The 23,298-nt window shown below is 44.2% G+C and overlaps 2 protein-coding genes across 4 annotated transcripts; one reads left to right on the top strand and one right to left on the bottom strand.

Moving 5' to 3' along the window:
- Positions 1-1,662: 1,662 nt before the first annotated feature.
- On the top strand, positions 1,663-6,009 carry LOC309396417 (homeobox protein six1a-like; the record flags this gene model as incomplete). Its single annotated transcript, XM_081961535.1, has 3 exons — positions 1,663-2,046; positions 4,073-4,236; positions 4,927-6,009. The coding sequence occupies 3 exons, from the start codon at positions 1,663-1,665 to the stop codon at positions 5,174-5,176; spliced, it is 798 nt and encodes a 265-aa protein (XP_081817661.1). The 3' UTR covers positions 5,177-6,009.
- On the bottom strand, positions 5,760-23,015 carry MEIOSIN (meiosis initiator). 3 transcript variants are annotated; one of them, XM_081961525.1, is made up of 14 exons: positions 22,980-23,015; positions 21,030-21,109; positions 20,564-20,654; positions 18,205-18,304; positions 17,981-18,112; positions 17,104-17,358; positions 16,084-16,204; positions 15,459-15,559; positions 14,704-14,850; positions 14,123-14,199; positions 11,252-11,368; positions 9,363-9,643; positions 8,129-8,218; positions 5,760-7,931 (listed from the first exon to the last, which is right to left on the bottom strand). In XM_081961525.1, exons 2-14 carry the CDS (start codon positions 21,107-21,109, stop codon positions 7,760-7,762), a joined length of 1,764 nt encoding a protein of 587 aa, XP_081817651.1. In that variant the 5' UTR covers positions 22,980-23,015; the 3' UTR covers positions 5,760-7,759. The 3 variants fall into 3 exon arrangements, with proteins under 3 accessions (XP_081817651.1, XP_081817652.1, XP_081817653.1); XM_081961526.1 differs by lacking the exon at positions 22,980-23,015 and adding an exon at positions 22,886-22,922; XM_081961527.1 differs by lacking the exons at positions 17,104-17,358; positions 17,981-18,112.
- Positions 23,016-23,298: the final 283 nt, after the last annotated feature.

Here is a 23,298-nt window from a genome sequence, read left to right as displayed (position 1 = left end):
CTCGTTTTTCAAGGGGTACCTCATTCTAGGGCCACTCCTTCCTGCTTGAGGGATGTGCCAGAAACAGCTACTGGATAGTGCAAGACATGGTCCTCCTCCCCCCCCCCCAAAAAAAATCAAGCTTCATCGCATCACTATGGCTACTCTCTTGAGGTTTTGATCCACCTGCTCCGGATGCTTAACCATCTTTCAGAAAGATTAGCTTCTATGTGCTGCAAATGAGGGAGAAACGAAGTTGCAACTACTTTTCAAGAAATGATGCTGTTTGTTGTTGTTGTTTTTTTTGAATGAGGAAGAAGGAAGCAGCCCATCAAGCGATGCTCGGGGGTGCCATCTGAGCATGGAGCAATGATAGCCCATAAGCCCCAGAAGGGGAGAGAAGGATCCCCCATACGGAGGAGAGTTGAAACCCTGCAGAGATCCCACCATGAGCCAATGAATCAAACACAGCCTTGCCTTCCAGCCACCCCTCCTTGCTGGTAATGGATATACGGCTTTTGCCTGCAGCTGCAAAAAGCCTCTTTTTTTTTTCCCTTTTGCAAGTTGCAACAGGTTATTTGTCTTGCGAATAGCGGCCTCTGAGTCCGAAACATGATCTCTGCATGGGAAGAGCCGGAAAGGGGCAGAGGCAGCGACCTTCCTCTTTGCCTGCACTGTCACCACCTGGCGAGGCCAGGAACAAAGGGAGACAAAGCCCCTGTCAGAGGGATCCAGGACAGCCCCATGAAAAAAAAACAACACTTGTTTTGCTCAGGAAGAGGGAGACAAGCCACACCACACACACACACACACCGACACCTGCCTGTTCTGGGAAGAGGAACTTCGCTCTTATTGTCCTCCTGGGTTTTCCCTTTTCCAAGGCGAAGCCCTTGAAAGCGGAGAAGATGACCTTGGAGGCGAGTAGAATTTGATGAGAGGAGTTTGGAGCTGAGGGACGGCAGTTGAGCAGTGGCTGCAGAAGCCTCTGCCCCCTCTTTAGCTCTCTGCCACTTAACACTCGTCAACCATAACCACGCCGCAGCCAGCACGAAATAAGGCGCAAGCCAAAAAAAAGCGCTCCGATTTGGAATAAAACGGGCTGACCTCTGAGCTGATCTGCCAGGTCTTTTCTGTGGGTCTCCTGCTGCCCCCCGCCCTCTGTAGGGGGCATCTCACATTTCCATACCCCCCACAACCTCCTCCACTGAAAGGTTTACCATCCCAGGGTGACGTGGTAAAAGTCTCCCTCGCTCTTCTTGCGGAGTGGGCCAATGGCTGGCCACAGCTGCAGCCTGTGTGGGCTGGGCCTGTAACCGATACCCCCCAAGACATCCACCCTGGGCAACTGTCTCTAGAGCCAGAAGACGGAGAAAGGAGTCCTGGGAGCACCCAGACCTGGAGAGGAGACGGGAGACATGGCCACCAAAGTGAGGAAGGCGGGAAGCCCCAGCGTGGCCTTTCACTTCTCTTGGACTCTCTTGTCTTAGTGAGGCACAGCCAACTTGGCCTTCCAACCACGTAGGGCCACTGTTCCTTCTTTGCATCAAGGACAGTGGGGTCTTCTACAGGGTAGATGTTGAGTGGCCTTGGTGGACCGCCGTAAATTTTCCTTCGAAAGCCACAAAGCTTTGGAGCCTCCTCTTGGGGTCCTCTGGGAAAGAGCCCCTCGTTTCCCACTTCACCATGAATTTTGGCTTCACGCAAGAGCAAGTGGCTTGCGTGTGCGAAGTCTTGCAACAAGGGGGCAACATTGAGCGCTTAGGACGCTTCCTCTGGTCCCTGCCGGCGTGTGACCACCTGCACAAGAACGAGAGCGTCCTGAAGGCCAAAGCAGTGGTGGCTTTCCATCGGGGGAATTTCCGGGAGCTCTACAAGATCTTAGAGGGCTATCAGTTCTCTCCACACAACCACCCCAAACTTCAGCAACTCTGGCTCAAGGCTCACTACACCGAAGCGGAGAAGTTGCGTGGGAGGCCGCTGGGAGCCGTGGGAAAATACCGGGTGCGTCGCAAATTCCCTTTGCCTCGGACCATCTGGGACGGGGAGGAAACCAGTTACTGTTTCAAGGTAGGTCTTCTCGGAATTGCTTCAGGGAATTCCTAAGCTTTTGCGGACATCCCACTCCTCACAAAGAAAACTCTGTTTCCAACACACAAGCGTTTCAATTCTTCAAGCACAAAAGCCATCAATCGTTCCTTGAAAAGTTTGTATTTGGGATAAACCACTTGATACTCCAGTAAGGTTATAACAAGTCCTCTCTTGCCTAAACCTGCTATGTTCTCTGAATTATCCTTCAATGTTTCTACCACAGTCAACTCTCGGGTCACTTTATTTCCCCTGGAATAGCTTTTCCCTAATTGCCATTAGGCTTCTTTATTTTAATTTTTAAGCCTCTCTTTCCTCTTTCATGGATCCAACACTCCTATTTTCTTCTCTTGCCAAGCGTGCTGACCCCCATCTCTTTGTTTTTTTCCGATCCTACTCTTTTTTCCTACTAGTCTCGCCGTAACGCGGGTTTGATACAAGAAACCTGCCCTTTGAAATGTCCTTTTAACCATCAGGACATAAAACCTCTTCAGGCTGAGTGCTGCCCTTGGTCTTTGGAAACGGGGATTCTATTTCAGAAACTAGAAAGAGGACAAGACAAAAAGGTTTCTTGGGTGAAGATTAAAATTTCACCTGATTTAATTCTGGTTCATTTAATTTGTTAAATAATTAAAGTTCTATACAGGAATAAGGATGTCTCCCTTGGGTTTATACTTTCCTTTCCTTCTTTTTTGTGTTGTTGTTGTTATGGAAGAAAAGGGAAAAAATTGTTGCCGCTTTTAAAGAAGCCATGGTTGGCAGGCCCCAGATTTTCAGGGGTTGTGTAAGGTTCAGGAGTCTCACTTTACATCACGGCTCAAAAACTTTTTAACGCCTTGCCTGCATCTTTAAAAGTCTACTGAAAATATATAATACAAGTTTTCCTGCCATTCTTTCCCTGTTCACCCTTGCCTTTGTGTTCATCTTATTTACTGCAAAATTTAGATCGGGAAATAGTTGGGGAAGGAGTCTCTTGCCTGCTTCAGTCTTTCATGCCATTTCCCACTTCCTCCAAATTCCTCCAGAAACATTCTGAAATAATCATCTGAGGGAGGCCCTAATCGTGCATCTCCAAGAACATTCTGGAAAAGATTCAAAACCCATTTATTTTATGCAGCTTTTGGCAGCCGAGGGAGATAATACGTGCCCTAGCTCCGTTATTACAGTCAAGCAAGTTTTTCCTTTGCCATTAAATGACAGACAACAATCCAAACCTTCAGGCTTTACAAAATGTTACCCTTGAATTAAAAATAAAAGAAGGGGTTGGGATTGGGTGCTCATTTTTGAAAGACAACCAAGATCAAAGAATCATGACGTTGCCTCTTATGGGTTGCATTATAACATTTAAATATAGACCTTGACCTTGAAATATAGACACTTAAAACAATACTGTTTGCTTTTGAAGTTGGTCTAATCGCAAAAACGGACAGTTACCTGCAGCAGTTCAAAAAGCCAATTTAAAAAAAGGATTTTTGAATCATCAACCTGCAATCAGGTTACTGATTCTGGATTCCTGCAAAAGGAAGCTAAAGACCACTAAATACATTTATAGCAAATATACATTAGATTGCCCCAGCTGGAAAACGTTTAGAAATTAACAATAAAAATGCTCAAAAAACTGAACTATTGTCTCTATCTGGGAAGGTTAGAGTTCAGTGCCATTATTAAAGAAAAAAAAAGATTTAAGAGGATTTGATAGGGCCTTGGGGTATTTTATTTATTTGGAAAATGTATATTGCCCACAATATGACCACAGCTGGGACGAGAATTTCAGTTGCGACATGATGTAGTCATTAAGCGAGTGATTGGACTATGTGACTTGACCCAATTTTACAACCATTTTTACTGCTTTAAAATCCGGCTTCTCTCATTGACTTTGCTTCTGGGAATTTGGCATAAAACTTTGGAAGGTGCATGTTGGCTGGGAATTTGTGGTAACTTTGAACTGTTGTTAAATGAACTGCCATAAATTGAGGATTACCTGCAATGACTTTCTGCTCTCCTACAGGAAAAATCCCGGAGTGTGTTAAGGGAATGGTATATCCACAACCCCTACCCCTCCCCTCGCGAGAAAAGAGAGCTGGCAGAAGCTACTGGGCTGACCACAACTCAGGTCAGCAATTGGTTCAAGAACCGGCGCCAGAGGGACCGGGCGGCAGAGACCAAAGAGAGGTGAGGGGGATTCTCTGCCAGCAGGAAATTCAAGCCAACTATTCTAATTTATTTATTTAGCTACCCATCTTGCCACATGGTTAACTCTGGGAGGCTTACCGAGGCATGAGCAGATGTAGAAAAGAAGCCTTGGGGGAAATCTCTGATGAGAGGGAAGCAGAGGGAAAGGTCTCCCTTGCTTCTCCATCTTCCATTCCACGGCTTCTGCCACTAAGACAGCGTTTCTCAACCCCAGCCATTTTAATATGTGTAGATTTAACTATATGTTATGCTAATAAATGAGTTTATTGCAGGGTACGGTGGTCCCAAAATTCAAGAAGGTGGCAATGACAGATCAACTGAAGCTTGGACTGCTTTTTATGTAAAACACAGATAAAACAGGAGAAAGGAAGAGTATTATGTATGTTTGCTGTCTTGAGTTCATTCTAAAGCAATAAAGACAGAATAAAAATCTAATCGATCACAGATAAAAACAGGAGGGGTTTAATCTCCCCATTAGGACCACCCCACCTTTTTGGTTTTTCTGGCGATATGCTGCAGGCACTCCTGAAATATCCCAGATCAGAGAAGACTGAAATATTTATTTATTAACACGCACAACTGATTAGATTACTTTTTAAGAACAACTGATTTAGCTGGCATTTCGCAATCACGCAGACTTGGGCATTGTCTCTTTCTTTTTGGTTGCAGGGAGAACGGCGAGGGTTGCGTTCTGAAGGAAGGACATGGCCTGCCCCTAGACAGACACATGATCCCCAGCTCCGAGGACGAAAGCTCCCTCATTGACAGCCCCTCACTGCTCTACCCGGCCTTGCAGCTTTCAGTTCCCGAGGGATCCTCCATTCACAATGCCCAACCGGTGGATTACCTGCAGAACCAGCCCCTCCACAATGGCCTCCTGGGGTCCCTCACTTCCACTCTGGTAAATCTGGGATCCTGAAACAGTACAATGACACTGCCACATTCTCAACAGGTTGCTTCTTTGTCCTAGCCCCTCCTCATGTAAATATCCCCGTTTCCAACTGCAAGGATCATCATGTTATGTCTCTTCGAAAGAGGAAAACTGTGATAAAACCATACTGAATCATCACATTTGATATTGAGCAAAAACAAACCACGTTCCACAGGGGGTGGATAATGTCACATGTTTTTCTAACTGAGAGAAAAGCTGCAGCCATCCGATCTGAAATTTCTTCTATCTGCACATTTCCTGACTGGCCAAATTCTTTATTTCTGCACTCTCTGCACCCTAAAGCAACGGCAGGAAAGTCACTTAGCTGCAAAAACATCTATAGAACCAAGCAAAAGTAAAGAGCAGACGAGCAACTAACAGCCCAGAATCACGAGTTTAAGGTCAGGGTGGGTTCCTGCAGCAGGAACATCTGTTTAAAGTAGAAAGCACCCAATTAAGACTAATTAGGACTTAGGCCTGGACAGCTGAGCACATACAAACATTTATCCCCTAGAGAGAACAGATGTGATTTGCATATCACAGTGCCAAGAACCTTAATGACTTGGATAGAGAACTGCATTTGAAGGGATTTCAAATGGAACCAAGAAATGAAGGAGGTGGGAAAAGCCTGGTATTGATCCTTTGCCGGTGATTCTTTTTCTCAGCAAGTGTTCATAGGATTGGGATAACCCTGGGATACCCCTCTTGAAAGGTGTAGGGTGGGCAATTGGGCCTTTTGGGTCTGATGGCTTGAATGGAAGTAGTCCATCAAAGCCAAATCATGTTTTTCTGCCATTTTTTAAAAAAATAAAGGTAAAATTGAGAAAAAAAAGTTTATCTAGGGCAAGGTGTTTTATAATTTATTTCTTTTTTGCCAAGGAAACACTGCCCTTGGGAAGGGAATATGCAGTTGGTTAAATGAATCTGATTTCTTCCATTGACTGTTTATCAGAAGCCGGCCTGGAAGGTCGCAAATGGTGATCACATGACTCCAGGATGCTGCAACCTTCTTAAATACACGCCAAATGCCTGAATTGTGATCATGTGACCCTGGGGATGCTGCCATGGTCGTAAGTGTGAGGGTTGCCCAAAAGTTACTATTTTCAGTGTCGTTATGACTTTGAACAGTTGCTAAATGGATGGTTATTAAATCGAGGACTACTGCCTGTTAAGGCGTGATTAGGAGTTCTGCTGCCTACGTGACATGGAGTTATCTAAATATATATTGATTACTCCCTGCTACCTTTCACTTTCATAATCGCCCAGATCAGAGAAGAGACACAGAGGCACCCAATCAGTTAATTTTACTGCCATATTTTATTTTAATTTTAAATAGAGTTTGGGGGTGGGACGACTACCAATAAATATATAAATAGGTAAAACCAATGGAAAAGTCCATTGAAGCTTAAAACAGTATTTCAAACACAAATTGATCTGTGTATAGAGGACACAGTCCAAAAGAGGAAAGGGATGACTCAACAAAATCCAAACCAACCAGAAATATAAGAGACTGATTTAAACTCCTCCTAAAGACAACGTTCTCCCTTCTCAATATGAAGCATTAATCCTCCTTAGCTCAGAACCAGTTTTAAAACTTCCTAACTCTCCTTGAACAAAAGCAAAACTGCAGAATTATTCCTTCCTTAGGATTTTGAGGAATAGTGGGAACTCAGTGCCATCCAGAAAAAGCTCTGAAATGGATTTGCCTCAGTTAAAAGTTTAAAACATCTAGAAACCATTTACTATATAATAAAGCCTGAAACTTGGTGTGGAGCAAGCAAGTCTATACGGACCTCAAAAACTCCATTTGTACTGGCCAAATATGGAACTAAACTGTTAACTAAACTGATGGGGTGGATCTGAGAACATCTATGGCACAAAGCTGTGGGAGACAAAGGGCAGATTAAAAAGACAATAAATATAGATCTTAGGTTTTTGTCTCCAGTTCATTAAAATTATTTTTAAAAGTAGATCCTTTCAAATGCATTTGTGTTTTTAGATCAAGGATAAAAGTTAATATAAAATCTCAAGGATGGAATGTTCTCAAATAGATCAACATGGCCCCTTCATCTAGAGCTAGAGGTTCCCCTTCCTCATGCTGTTTTCTCCCTGCAGTCGATCCTGCTTTCTGCAAGGTCACTAGAGATCAGTTTTGGACATAGGTAGGATAGAACAGCATATATAGGACTGCAGTGACTGCAACATCTGGAACTCTGGGGGGAAAAAACCCATCCCATCTATCAATGTTTTCGTTCTGCTCAGAAAACCAAAATGCGTAACGACAGAAGAAACATTGGTGGTGAGATATGATACAAGGCTAAGCAAGGAAAATAGACGGGGAAAGCTGATGTTTTGAGGAGAAATGGGGTAAATGGCCTCCTTCCTTGTTGCTTCTCTACATTCCCCCTGTCAACCAGAGGGTAAAGCTCCTATTGCTTGCTGTTCTGCTGAAAATGAAGCAGGCACACACACTATTGCAGAACCGTGGGCAGGGAAATTCCAACATCATCAGCAGAGAGAGGGTCCCAGAGCCCACTGAACAGATATAATTACCATCACAATGGGGAAGAATCATGGAATACAGCCTAACAAAGAGACGTTGCCCACTGTCTGGGTGCCAGGAATGCATTTCTCAGCAAGCAGCAAGTGGAAGGGTTTGGGTGGTTCTGGCTCCTCATCGCCACTGGAGAAATCGTCTCTCACAATTCGGTTGTTGAGGCGGCTGAATCGGCGAGCTTTCATGCTGTGAGAAAGAGCATAAAAAGGAGGTTTAGAGCCTAACAAAGGTTTTCTTGTTTGAATTCTCTGTCTAGCTGGCTGGGGAATTGTGGGAGTTGAAGTCCACAAGTCTTTAAGGTTGCCAAGGTTGAACACCTCTGTTCTACAACATGGCTAACTGATTTGCCAAAGGATTACCTGACCCCTTTATCCCAAACATACCAATATGGCTTCCGCTCCTGCTTTGTCATCATACGCCACAGCTGGGCCAGCTCCCTTGTAGCTGCAGTGGAAGCCATGCCTGGACAGGTGCTAGGAAGAGATTGAAACATTTGTTTGATCAAACTCAACAGAAGCAGGCAGCCAAGATATTATCAATGTCTCTAAATCCCTCAAAGGTTTCAAGAAAACAATATTTCTGTAGTGAGCATTACCCAAGCCAGGAATTTGACAGCCAGGAGTTCGATCCTGACCGGCTCCAGGTTGACTCAGCCTTCCAAGGTCGGTAAAATGAGGAGCCAGATTGTTGGGAGCAATGTGGTGACACTGTAAACCGCTTAGAGAGGGCTGTAAAGCACTGTGAAGCGGTATATACGGTAAATCTAAATGTTATTGCTAACCCAGCCCAAATGGTCTGCAAATACAGTTTCTTGGTGCCTAACTGACCTTGGTAAGTGTATTGTGTGAATTTTGCTTTTGTATTTTTTGGCACATTTATTATATGTTGTTGCTGTATTGCTAAAATGACTGGTCTTTTGAGGATTTGCTCCCTTATTTATTTGACCATTTATGCAAACGTTCCTTAAATGCTTCCTGATGGCAATATAGTAGTTATGAGACTTCAAATCGATATTGGCCTTGAATTTAAAAGTCCCTAATTAAATCTCAGCGTAGCAAAAAGCTCACTGGGGCTGTAAGTAAGCAAGCCCCAACTTCCACTCTATAAGAATAGAAAGAAAGGACAATATTTGACATTACAGGCCTACTCTAGAAGTGATGATATACAGGTAGCCCTTAACTTACAACAGTTCATTTAGTGATTGTTCCAAGTTACAACAGCATTGAAAAAAGCAACTTATTACCACTTTTCAGACTTATGACCATTGCAGCATTCCTGTGATTTACCTTTGGATGCTTGGCAACTGATACTCATATTTATAATGGCTGCAGTGTCTCGGGGTCACGTGATCCCCTTTTGCAACCTTCTGATAAGCCAAGTCCATGCAGGAAACTGGATTCACTTAACCAGGGATGCAGTTAACAAATGTGGCAAGAAAGGTTATAAAAGGGGGCGAAGCTTCACTTAACACACGTCTCACTGAGCCATAGAAATGTCGGGCTCCCCCGCGGTCATAAGTCGAGGACTAGCTGTATCTTGAGCAAAACTAAACTGCTGCCAGCCTGCTAATCATAGCAAATGCCTGTGTCCACTGGAGTTTCATCTCCCAGCTCTCACCGGATGAAGTGCTTGCGGTTCAGGCGACAAAACATGATGAAGCCATTCACGCACTTCTTCTTCAGCTGCAGGGGGGGCGAGGCGTTGCTGCGTTTCTCAGCGCCTGCCGGTGGGCGCCTAGCTCTCCTGCCAGCCGTTGTCTTCTTCTTCTGCTTCTTCTTGTTCTTCTTCCTCAGGAGGGCTCCTTGCGTGGCCTTGGCCCTCGGGCAGGGGATCCAGGTGCTGTCGCTGTTCTCCTCGCTGGAGGAGCTGGGGCCTTCGGGTCTCACCGGGGGGGCGTCCTGAAAAAGGAAGGTGCAGAAAGAGGCCGGGAAAATGGCAGCTGAGTCCAGGAATTGCCCAGATTTAGAACGTGGTCTAGCAGGAAGATGACTTCGGCCATCTTCATCCAGGGGCTGCAATGGGGAAGCGTAACGATGGGCCAGGACACCCAGCTGATTGACTGGAGGGCGGGGGCTCCTGCGTGAGGTGATTGACGCTGGGATTGGTGGCTGGGTGTAAAGGGGGAGGGTCCCTTTTTCCCCACCTTTTTTCTTCTGGGTTTGCTCTGTATTGTTCAACCCAAGGAATCTATTTACTTAAGACCCACCCACCCCCAAAAGGGAAAAAGAGCGCAAACTTTCTAGCCACCTGCCTAACTTCATTACAACAGCAGCTTCAGGCTCCTTAAAATAGGCCATTTTAAAAAGAATAAAACAAACAGGATTTCCTTCAAAATAAGTCCTGATCATATGTTTCAGGTGACCCCACAATAAACCAGACTGGAAACTGCACCAATTAAGACTGCAACTAAAACCCCAAAGATGGGCATTGAGAGACACTGCATGCAGGCAGAGGAAGGCGAGAATCAACAGACACACACATAGACTCCAACGGTGAATTAAGGAGGGATAATGGTCCCTCAGACTGTTGGGGGGCAGACTATAGTTTGAAAAAAACATGAACAAATTTCTATGAACACTGCACATATCTTCATTTGTAGTGCAAAAAACCATGAAATAATACAATATTTAAAATGAACAATTTTAACCAACATAAACATACTACTAATTCAATGGGAAGTGTGAGCCTGCTTATTTGAGATTATGGGGCTAAAGGCCTTTTAAGCCTGAAGGAGAATTCACAAACTGATTTGCTTTTTGCCACACTTGTGCATGTGTATATACACATATGAATATCTACCAAAATTGTTCAGCAACCAATTTGGTGGATGTACTTTATATATGAGGAGAATCAAAGCAGTGGGTGAATTCTCCTTCAGGCATTATACCACAGTTGCATTTGAATTAGTGTTAGCCAACTTAGTGTTAGCTGATTTTGAAAAAGCTAGGAGATGTGGAGACATGTCCCCCACCCACTCACTCACTCACTTTTAAACTGCTACTTTAAAAGCAGCCCCTTCCCTACCCACAGGCCCTGGATCACAAGGCTGTGAAGAACATCTGAAAGTCTGTTTTTTAAGTCTTTTAAAGACTTTTAATGACTTTGAAAGACCTTTAATGACCTTTAATGGATCACATGACTGTGAAAAACATTGGAAAGGCTGTTTTTAAAGACTTTTAAAGCACTTATTTACAAGCTGGCAGCTGCTTTTCATCCCACCACTCCACGGGCCAGATACTTTGCATTGGTGGGCTGTACCTGGGCCATAGTTTGAGGATGCCTACTTTAACCAATGTACAACTGATTTACAGCTGCAGTATTAATAGCTTCTCAATTTTTTTTAGTTTTGTTTTAAAGCTAAAGCAATGTAGGTGACAATGTCTACCTCTTGGAGAGAAAAATATATAGTTTAAATATAGTCCTTAATAAAGGCATTAGAAGATTCCATGACCTGATTTATCTGGCTTACAAATTACCAGATCCGTTCCTCACAATCCGTTCCCCACCTGTTGGATTTGTTCGCTCCACGAGGATAATATTTCATTCACTCTTGACATGGGGCTGAACTCGGTTTTACCTGCTTCACTGTAGGAAAGATAACAGTGATCCAGCGTGAATGCTGACTGCAAGAGAAGAAGGGAGAAATCAGAGGGATGGCATTGTAAATGGAATGAATGAAGACAGGGGAAGGAAAGAAGAAGAGAAAAGAATATTAGGCTTCAAATGTAAGATTTTACATGAATGTATGTAACAGTCACCAACACAAAACCCTGTCTAAAATACCATTCAACCTTGTTTCCTTATCATTTAAACTGCAGTTTAATTGGTTGAGTTCAGCGGTGCATGATTTGCAGAGTTGTTAACAACTGGGACAGTGTTTTAATCTCAAAGAGTTGCTTACTGGAACTTAGAAAGGCTATTCAAATAAAAATAAATAAATAAGCTTGCAGTTGGGCACAACAAGAGCCAAGGAGTTTGACCATTGAAGAAACTGCATGTTGACCAAAATATTACACATTGTAGATCTTAAGACAGCACATGGCTCCCAAAGATACTTTAAAAATTGTTACTCAAATGACATAGTAGCGGTTTAATTTTTCTTTCCTCTTCTAGAATAATTTACTCCTGTGTCTTTTCATTTCTTTAACCCTTTGAGAGTGTGACTCTGGCACACAATTGGATGCAAAGTTAAAAGAAACCTGCATATTCCAGATATCATCCAATGCCATTGACTGCAACTGACCAAGCAATCCAAAATCTTCAGAGAATTATTAGCTACTCTACATTGTAGCTGAAAGTTACAAGGGCATTGATGATCTTCTGAATGCAAAACCACTGTGCCACCATTAAGCCATTCTTGGCTTCTCAGTCTGCTTTTCAGGCAAGTGCACATACTGTATATCTACATAAAAATATTTCGCTGGACAAATTATGCAATTGCAATATATGCAATTAGTCTCAAGCCAAGTATCTTAACCAGTCTCCACTGAAAAATATCCAGTGTGAGCTAACAATAGGAAACTGTGTTGCACAGTTATTCATTAACATTCCCCGTCAACCTTTGATACTACAATCAATTACAAAGGGCAAGTGTGTGAGAACCACCTCAGATGGAGAGAAGTAAAAAGGACACACAACAGACCAGGCTGCCTTTTTCGATTGTGGCTATTTATATCTGGAACAACAATACAGGCAGCCAAGATGGGGAGAGTTAAGGTGTCAGACTAGAAGCCAGGAATCCCAAGTGGAATCCCAGTCTCAGCTGCAGAAGTTCACTGGAAGTTGAGTCATGGCCACTGGATTTTTCTTGTTGGCTCGAACAGTTTCGGTGCTTACCCAAGGAGTTTCTGGAGTCTGAGCAGGTTGGTTAGGGGGACCCCAAATAGGTCTTCCAGGATGGGTTTCATTTCTCACCTAATCTGAATAGGCTCCTTAGGTGAGTAGGCAGAGAGTTGTTAAGAATCCTAAATCCTTTCTCCCTCTTGCACCAATCCTCAGGAAGATTTTATGCTGCTCTTGCAGATTAAGACCACTGCACAGGATCACCAAGGAAGCCTCACTTAACGACTGCCTGGATGACTGAGAATCTTCATGGGCATATTCCTACAGAGGTTCACTACGTGACTTTGGGTCAGCCACGCACTCTCAACTCAATCTGCTTCACAGTGATTGTGGTGGGGGAAAACAGGAGGCTATGTACAGGTAGTCCTCGACGTACAACCACAATTGAGCCCAGAATTTCTATTGCCATCATTTGTTAAGTGAGTTTTGCTCCAGTTAAGACCTTTCTTGCCACAGTTAAGTGAATCATTGCAGATGTTAACTTGGTAACACGGTTGTTCACTGAATCTGGCTCCCCCATTGACTTTGCTTGGGAAAAAGGTCACAAAACGGGATCACGTGACCCTGGGACACTGCAACTGTCATAAATATGAGTCACCAAGTATCCAAATTTTGATCACTTGACCATAGGGATCAGGGATCAGTCACTACTGCCGGTTCTCTCGTGGCCGCACCATGCATTTGATGCGCGCTGTGCGTGCATGCACAGTGCAATAAAATGTGTTCTGCGCATGCGCAGAAGCAAAAAACAAGATGACAGGACCTAGGGCGCCACCCAGACAACCAGTTTGGGGGCGTGGCAGGCCTGGGTCAATGCTGGTTCCAGCAACCCAGGTCACCAAACCACTACCGGTTTGGCCAAACCAGTCCGAACCAGTAGCAACCCACCACTGATAGGGATCCTGCAATGGTCTAAATGTGAAAAACGGTCATCAGTTACTTTTTTCAGTGCCACTGTATCTTTGAATAGTCACTAAATGAATAGTTGTAAATTGAGGACTACCTGTATTGTACAATTGACTGTTCATAAGCCAGAAGTCTCGGGATGATGCATGGGAAAAGGCAACGGTCGCTTCTTCAAACTGCCACAGTTAAGAGAATCACTGTGGTGGTTAAATTAATTGCACGGTTCTTAAGCAAATACAGCTTTCCCTGCCAGTTGCCAAGCATCCAAAATTTGATCACATGACCATGTGGACGCTGCAACGGTCGTAAGTGTGGAAAAAGATCCTAAGTCACTTTTTTCAGTGGTGGTGTAACTTTGAACAGTCACCGAATGAATGTTTGTAAGTTGAGAATTACTTGTTCACTGCCTTGACCTCTTCCATGAAAGGGAACATATACAGTAAATCTAGCAAATAAATAACACATATACTAGGAACTACATATCATGTTGCATGATGGAATTTGTCGTTCCATGCCCCTGGAAAACACCAGGTGGGAAAAAGCTGGAATTCAGACTCCACAAGCCGAAATAGATGAATAGAAGATGAAGAAAGAATGTAATATATGAAGCTGAGTAGCAAAGACCTTACCTTTCTCAACAGTGTTCCAGCAGGGGTGTGCGAAAAATTGCTGGACTGAGGAGACAAATACACATCTTCGAACAATACTGCAAAGAAACAAGATGTTCTTTGAAAAATGTTTTAAAGGCCACCTGCTTCCCTCATCACATTTCAAGAAAAGGTTCCGGAGAAGCAACTTTTGTCATTTGTTCTCCCTTTCCTTCTTTTCACCTTGTCCAAATGTTACATTTACTGGAGGGTAACACTCCTCCTTAAAACAATCACACTACAACATTGCAGGTATCTGCTCCCAGGGATTCATAAAGTCTTTGGGTACTCAGTGTTTAGTTCCCACAGGAATTGTTGTCCATAACAAGCCAATAATATTGACAGTTTTAAAATATTCCACTGCCTGGGAAATCTTTCTAAATCTACTTGTTTTGCTCATATTTGAAGAGGAGAAAAATCAACTTTGGAGGAAATGGGCATGTGGGTACAATCCCATCCTTTTTGATAAGAAACACGATAAGCTTTTGGAGGAAAAAAAGGGGCTGCCTATCAAACTGATCTCACCCAGGGAAGGATTCCCTCCCTCCTTGCTGCCAATTTACCTGGAGAAAGCTCCTCCTGAACACCTTGGAGAATGTGCGTGGGGAGTAGCCGAGCAGGAGAGGAGAAAAGTGAAGGGCTCAACCCCAAATCAGGACAGCTGTGGCTTCGGGTTTCAATTCCTGGGGAGCACAGCTGCATGCTTCCCACTGCAATATCAAATGAATCAAATGTATAGGATATTATTTATTTCAACATACAGGTAGTCCTCCACTTACAATCACTTAGCAACCGCTCAAAGTTAGAACGGCACTGAAAAAAGTGATGCTGGACCAATCCTCTAAAACCACTGCAGCATCCCGAGTCAATGATCAAATTTGGACCCTTGGCAACTCCCATGTATTTACAATGGTTGCAGCATCCCAGGGTCACGTGACCGCCATTTACAACTTTTCTAGTTAGCTTCTGACAAGCAAAGTCAACGGGGTAGGGATGGGATGTCAGTCAGATTCACTTATGGATTTCATGAATAGCAAAAAGTCACAAATCAGGGGAGACTCGCTTATTTAGCAATGGAAATTTTGTTCCCAATTGTGGTCGTAAGTCAAGTACTACCTGTACTCATTTTTAGAAGCAGTTGAAAGTAATAAAGAGCAACCCTACTAACAGCACCCGTACCTCTCAGTAGTATTTTGCAAGCCTCTTAACCAATAAAACATACTAAATTTCATAGAGTTTCACTCTTACTAAACTGCTTGCCTTGTTGCCTCTTCAGCAATGTTTTTTTTTTTCTGCATATTTTCGGGCAACTACTTACCACTGGAGAACTTCAAAGGGGACTGGATGGAGAGCCAAGGACTGGCTCTGGGTCCTTCTTCCTCCTCTTCTTCACAAGAGTGATAGTGCACAAGCTCTTGTCTGAAAGCGATTGAGATGTTATCAAGACAATGAAGAGAGACAAGAAAGGAAGGACTACAGGGGATTTTCTCTGTTTCAGGGGGACGAGGTATCATTAATCTTTTTAATGGCTGCTTTTGCTTTACAGAGGCTCCATCCTCAAAGTTTTCTCACTTAACTCACAATTTCTCCCCAATCTTTAATTCCTATCTAACCATCTACCTATAACAAAAGTAAACTTCCTCCCTTTTGAATGCAGGCAAGTAAAGGAGGCCTAACTTGTATTAATCATAACTGACAACACTTGCTTTTAGATAAGATGAACTACAGCAAGTCACAGCAGCCAAATTTAAGTGAGCAACATAGGTCTCAAAGACCCCGTTTCATCTGCTTTAGAATGGAGATGGCACGCTTCTTGATTTCAAAAAGTCCTTATCTGTTTTAAAAAGCCACAAACATTTCAAAAATGGTCTGATTAATACAAGCCCACAGCCGTTTAGGAATGCAGTTTGACAAAATATGAGAATACAACACTCCATTCCTACCTCACCAGTGTGTGTCCAGGGCCCCCACTGTACTGATGCAGTTTATTGTAAGCCATTTGTGCTGTATACACAGAAAATGTATTCTCATCCTCATATTCCTGGTCACCATCAAAATTCCAGCCTGTCAACAACAGTTACAAAGATAGAGGGACAAACTCTTTAAAATCCAATTTATATTCTGTAGGCTATAAAAATAAGTCATTGTAAACAAAATCCGAATAGAATAACATTTTCTCCATGTTAAGAACATTTTTCTGAAAATTGATGAAAACCAGACATAAATCAGGAAGGGAAGAATGGAAGAAGGCATGAAGACATGTATACATGTATGGATTAATATTTAATCTAGATGAAGCAACAACTCTGGAAAAAGAAAAAAAATATAACATACTCAGGATAGAATGATTTTAACAGACTAGTGGATTTAGCAGAGACTAGCAAGGAAGTGGCAAAACTATTGCATGCCACGAGTTTAATGAGAAAATCTATTTCAAGTAACCAAAAATATTTGCATCTTAATGTCAAGTTCTGTCTAAAAATACTTCAGCGGGTGAGGGAGCTTCCCTATTAAAATGACTTATTGGAAACTAGCAGAATATTTTTTCCTGCCCAGTTCATAATTATTTGGAATTCACTGCTGTGCCACATAGACAATGGTGGCTTATATATACATATGGAAAGGATATACTCCTTGCCTGTTAGCAATTAGAGTGAAGCAACTTGTTTAGAGACACATGGCAGTGTAAAGAACTGAATGCCAGAGCATCAGGTTTGAAAACATCCAATGGCTGCTGATTGGCTATTGTGGGAAACAGAATACCGGACTAAGCAAATTGTTGGTCTTATAAAACAGAATTCCTGATGTTCAAACACCAACACAATCTAATAAATCTTTTTTTTCCTTTGATGGAAAAGTCCTCATTAACCTCTCCCATATTTCAAGTCATGTTGTCAGTCACAAAGGAGCAATTTATTCTCCACTGGGTTTTTTTTTTTAACAAAGCAACAAAGAAATTGCACCTGCAGGATCAAATGGGACTCCAATTTTGGTGAGATCCAGAAGATTAGTGTTTGCAGGCTGGTTAGGCTCTGGTAATGGAACTTTAAAATTGGGAAAGGAAGTTGATTGCTTCTGGAAGGATGAAAGTATAGAAGACACATCTCCCACATCAGGCAGACTCTCTTCCTCCGGGTATGAGACAGCATGGGCAGAGTCCTTTCCAGCCTCCAGATCAAGGTACTTGCACACTTTTCTGTTCACACCACCACGTCGATCTACAAAACCAAGTGATACAATCATGCTTGAAGAGCTGAATCTCAGTTTTGACAGTACCAGCCTCATTGCAGCAGGAGCCTTGAGATGCTTCTCCCGTAAGAAAATTCTGCACTTTAGTTTATTCAGCTGCAGTACCAATTTCCTTAGCTCAATCCTTTCCCACATCTTTTATTTACCTTTTTAACCTTCCCAGGAGGGCAAAACCCCACTTATCTAGTTTCTTTCTTGGCTGAGCTATGCAACCATTGTACAGTACCTCCTGTTCATCAAAAAGCAGCAAGCATATTGCGTGACATCCACTGCTTCCCTCTGCCTGGCATCAACCCAAGATCCAAGTACAGCAGGGGTCTCCAACCTTGGCAACTCAAAGACATGGCTGGCTGACAGATTCTGGGAGTTGAAATCCACAAGTCTTAAGAGTTTCAAGGTAAGAGACCCCTGAAATAGAGGACAAGGAAATGTCTAAAACTACTGAAGCCATAAATGGATGTGAAGTTCATGGGCTGTAACAGGCAGTGCTGCAATGGCTGATCATGCAGAGGAAGGAATAAAAACCTACAAACCGGAACACTCTGAAGCATCAAGACTGGAAACCCCAAACTTGTGGAATACTTCCCAGACCTGATTTGCGGGTCCGTCTCCTCTTTCTGGGTTTCTTGTAGACAGCCAGGGGCTTGGGATTTTTTGCCCGTGGTGTGACTTCTCTGCGCTCTCTCTTCAGGGCAGGTATCACCACTTGCTGAGATCCAACTGCTTTTGACGAAAGAAAAAAATGCAGGCCATAATTTTTGCTCTGTACTGTCTGACCATGGGTGTTCTCTGCCTCTATTCTGGCATTTCCCTACCTTTTTGTTCCTCGCCACGACCTTGGAGCAGTGACTTGGCTTTATCGATGCTTGTCTGCAGATGTTCAATGTAGCGAAGGACTCGGAGCAGGATTTCTTTCTGGTTGAATATAATAATAATAATAAATAATAAATATTTATTTCTTAGCCGCACCCTCTCCCGAAGGAATCGGGGCGGCGTACAACAAAACATAGGAAATAAATATACAGACAAACATACATATACCAAAAACATATACCGAGACATATACAAAACATATACTAGGAGGAGGTGAATTGGTAGATAAAAACAAGTAAAAACACAATGTTTAAAACCCCTAAGTAAATTGGATGCAATTAAAATATCCCAGATAAAAAACCCGTCAGGAGCGATAAAATTAGATCAGAGTTGAGCCAGGCCAGCAACTTGAAATAGGTGGGTCTTGAGCTTTACACGAAAGGAGCGGAGGTCAGAGGTATTCCTAATATCCGGGGGGAGGTCATTCCACAGGGCTGGGCCCGCCACAGAGAAGGCTCTACTCCTAGGCGCCGCCCCCCGGCACTGCCTGGTGGACGGCACCTGGAGGAGACCCTCTCTGTGCGAGCGGATTGGTCGCAGGGATGTATGGTGCAGAATACGATCCCGCAGGTAACTAGGTCCTGAGCCATGGAGCGCTTTGAAGATCGTTATCAAAACCTTGAAACGCACCCGATAGACCACAGGAAGCCAGTGCAGCTCGCGCAGGAACGGTGTCACATGGGAGTACCTAGTACTCCCCATAATTACCCGCGCGGCTGCGTTCTGGACCAACTGTAGCCTCCGGGTGCATTTCAAGGGAAGCCCCATGTAGAGAGCGTTACAGTAGTCCAAGCGAGACGTCACCAGCGCATGAGTGACCGTGCGTAAGGCGTCCCGGTCCAGTAGGGGGCGCAATTGGCGCACCAGGCGAACCTGGTGGAACGCCCCCCTTGCCACGGCTGTCACATGGTCCTCCATGGACAGCCAGGCATCCAGGAGGACGCCCAAATTGCGCGCCCGCTCCACAGGGGCGAGTTGAATGCCCCCGATGGCCAATGATGGAATTAATTGGCTGAACCGGGGAGCCAGTACCCACAGCCACTCCGTCTTGGAGGGGTTGAGTTTGAGTCGGTTGTCATCCATCCAGACCCGTACGGCTTCCACACACCGGGACATCACTTCGACGGCCTCGTTGGGGTGGTTCGGGGTGGAAAAGTACAGCTGAGTATCATCAGCGTACAGATGGTATCCCACCCCGAAACCACGAATGATCTCACCCAGCGGCTTCATATATGTGTTGAACAGGAGTGGCGAGAGGACCGACCCCTGTGGCACCCCACAAGTAAGGGGGCGTAGGGTCGACCTCTCCTCCCCTGCCAACACACGCTGCGTCCGGCCAGAAAGGTAGGAGCCGAACCACCGCAGAACGGTGCCCCGGACCCCCAACCCCTCCAGCCGGCGCAGCAGGATACCATGGTCGATGGTATCAAAAGCCGCCGAGAGGTCTAATAGGACCAGGATAGAGGAGCAACCTCTATCTCTGGCCCTCCAGAGATCATCCACCAACGCGACCAAGGCCGTCTCCGTGCTGTGACCGGGGCGGAAGCCGGACTGGCGCGGGTCTAGATAATCATTTTCCTCCAGATGTCATGGAAACTGGTAAGCCACCACACTCTCTACAACCTTCGCCAGAAAGGGAAGGTTGGAGACAGGACGATAATTGGCCAGCTCCAAAGGGTCCAGGGAAGGCTTCTTGAGCAAGGGCCTCACCACCGCCTCTTTCAAGGCGGCCGGGAGAGACCCCTCGCCCAACGAAGCGTTCACTAGGCCCAGGAGCCAGTCTCGTGTAACCTCCCAGGATGCCAGTACAAGCCAGGAGGGGCACGGGTCCAATAAACATGTGGTGGGTCGCAGTCGTCCACGCATTCTGTCCAAATCCTCGATGGCAACCAAGTCAAACTCCTCCCAGGTCGAATCCACAAGACTCGCCACGGACGTCTCCATTGGACCACTGACAGGGACCCAATCCCTCCGGATTTGAGCGATTTTCTCCTGCAGATATTTCCCAAATTCCTCTGCTCTGCCCTGTAGAGGGGCCTCCCGCGGCCTCTGAAATAAGAGGGAGCGGGACACCCGAAACAGGGCAGCAGGGCGGTTCTCCGTGGATGCAATGAGTGGCGCAAAACACAAAATTAAAGAGCAGAAACAGGAAAAGACACATCTGTCATTTTTATTCATTTGTTTGGAATCAGCACACACATGAAATCTGTTGTGCAACTTGGACCAATTTCAATGTCTGGGTAGATCCAAAATTATAGAACATTCCTTGAACATTTATGATAAATTCTATTATTATAATACCTTTGTCAACCTCTTACAACTGGTCCTTAGTGGTATGGGCAACATCTGAGCCAGTTCCTTAAGTGTATTGGTGTAGTTATTGCGTTTTCTTCTGTTAAAAAGAGAGAAGGAAGGTTAGATATTTCTTACAAATACATACATAGATTCCCTCTCTATATTGGTAGGTACTTGCTATTTTTATTCTCTGGAAGTAATAGATGATACCTATCGTCCAAAAAGAATTTAGCATCCTAAATAACCTAGTACCATCCTTTAGGTGTTGTTAAATTGTCAAATATTAATATTTAATACATTAATATTCTGAGATAAATTTTAGTAACTTCCATTTCATTCTATTCAATGCGACAGTCTCAACTTAGGGCTGCATTAAAACAATCTTTGCTTAACCTGATAGTAGTGGTTATTATCATTGCCATCATCATCATTTAAGTTGTTGGATTTCAGGTTGTTCACTTTCTTTCCTTACCTGTCATCACAGTTTTGTTTGAAATTGTTATTGTTGGCTTGCATTTCCTCACAGCAAACTCGCCCTATTTGGTCCCACATCTGTAATGAGAGAACAGAAATTTTCTTGAGTCCAGGATCATAAAACACAACAAAAGAAATGTGTTGGGGAGAGTGAAAAAGAGTGTGAGAGGAAACCTTTTAAGACAATGTTTTTCAACCTTGGCAACATTAAGATGTGTGGACTTCAACTCCTAGAATTCCCCAGCCAGCATACTTGCTAAGATTGAAAAACACTGCTATAGTAGAAAGAACAACTTGCATATACAATGAAGTAAAGGAATTAGGAGGCCAGAGTTCCTCAAGGGGAGAAGCCTAAAACACAGAAAATGTCCTGAGTGATATGCTCCATTTTGGAATTAAATGGGGAAAAATGCTCTATCTTCTTGCCTGGGCTAAATGGAAAGGCCTACAGAACTCATACGCCAAAAGTTTACTGTAGAAAGGGCCTCAACTCAAGACTATAACTTCAGCTGTCAAACTTATTCCACACACCAATAAGAGCTGCACTCCAAAGAGAAGATCATAAGTGGTACAGATTTGTTCCCAAAAACAGGATTTAATCAAAACACCAGAGAGAGCAACCATTAAGAAAGATGAAAATAGCTATCACAAGTATTCTGTTGGAAATAGACATTGTCATTCCTTATGGGAGGAATACAAATTATAAAATGCCATCATGATAAGACAGGTAGCTAGGAATCCTGAGCTGACTGGGGAGAACAATGGAAAAGAAAACTGGCCATATAAATGTTTTAAATAAATAATGAAAATCAATCTATCAACGGTGGGAAAACACCGTTATGGTAAAAGAACAGTGAATTCAGGGATTCAAAATGGCAGTGAAGCTTCTTGAAAGAGATTCTCCAGAAACAACAAAAGTGAGGATTTATATATTAAGGAGAGAGCATAAGAGGGCATGGGGGAATAGATCTGTTTGGGGAGGTATTCTCCCCATCAAATGGCGGTCATGAACTCACTCAAAAGTTAAATTTTTGTTAACTTTCTTGAATGCTACAAACTGAAGGCCAGAAAGGAAATAACATCCACTTATGGCTCCTCATTTTTTTGAGAATGAACCCAAGCTTTTTCCTGAGGGAAGAGCATTATTTGAGAAGGGGGTGGCATAGAGGTAGTGTCAGCCCCAAAATGGCCAGCTGTGAGAACTTCCTTTCCGAAAAGAGAAAAGAAAGATGTGATTCTGAAAATGAGCTTTTTTAAATCAGATTTTGCTGGAAGACTGCCCCTCGGGGAGGCCAAAAGATGGTGAGGATGGCAAATGGATGCCAGGATCAGATGCAGGAAAGGGGAAAGAGGGAAAAAAGCAAAGGAAAGGAGAAAAATTGAAGGAAAGAATGGGAAAGGAGAAAAGGAGGAAGAGATGGGAGGGAGGAGAAGGAAAAATAGAAGGATGCTGATAATGATGATGGAGGATGCTGATGAGGCAGAATATAGCTAATTTTTCTTTATGGGGGCATCGGCAGCCTGCCCCTTGGTGTGTCTAAAGAACAGATCCAGCAGAGGGATCTCTTTTGTACCCCACTTCTGCCCTCATCTCTTTTGCTCAAAATTGAACCCCAACCCCCCACATTGTGACGTATAAATCCCTACAATGAGTGGCGCCCTGCACCCCCAGACCATCATGGCTTATTCCAAAAAACCTAGTTTGGCCCTCCAGGGCTGCAAACCATCCAGCCAGGCTTAGCCTGACTTAGAAAAAGAGAATCCAGAAGGGTTTTTTGACCAAAGAGAGGATAACAGTTTATGTATATTTTGAGGGGGGGTGGTAGGAAGAGAGGAAGATTGGGGGACACACACCCCTCCCCAATTCCTCAGATCACAATAAACTAGCAATTGGGGGAAACCCTTCATGGAAGGGAGGCGAGCAGCTGATAGGATCCCCTCAGGATACCTTCGCTGCCTTTATGGCGGACACGAGCGCTGGGTGTGGGGGGGGGAGGAAGGGCGAGTGGCAAGCAGCAGTCACAGCGGCGCGCGCTCGCGTCAGACCGGGGCCCGCGCAATTCAGGGACGCTCGCGCCGGAGTGGGCGGGATGGGCGGAGTTTGCGCACAAAAGTCCAGAGCGGCGGGTGGGACAATCCCCTCGCACAGGACTGGCGGAGTGAGCCGATTGGTTCGGAGAGCGAGGGGAGGGGAATGGGAATTTAAGGGAAAGAGAGGCTGACCAATCGGCTGGCGCCGCTCTCGTTCCCGCCAAAAGGAGGAAGCG

The sequence above is a fragment of the Natrix helvetica genome, assembly GCF_964273705.1.
Source record: "Natrix helvetica genome assembly, chromosome: 9".
NCBI lineage: Eukaryota > Metazoa > Chordata > Lepidosauria > Squamata > Natricidae > Natrix > Natrix helvetica.
This window is presented reverse-complemented; position numbering and strand designations above follow the sequence as displayed.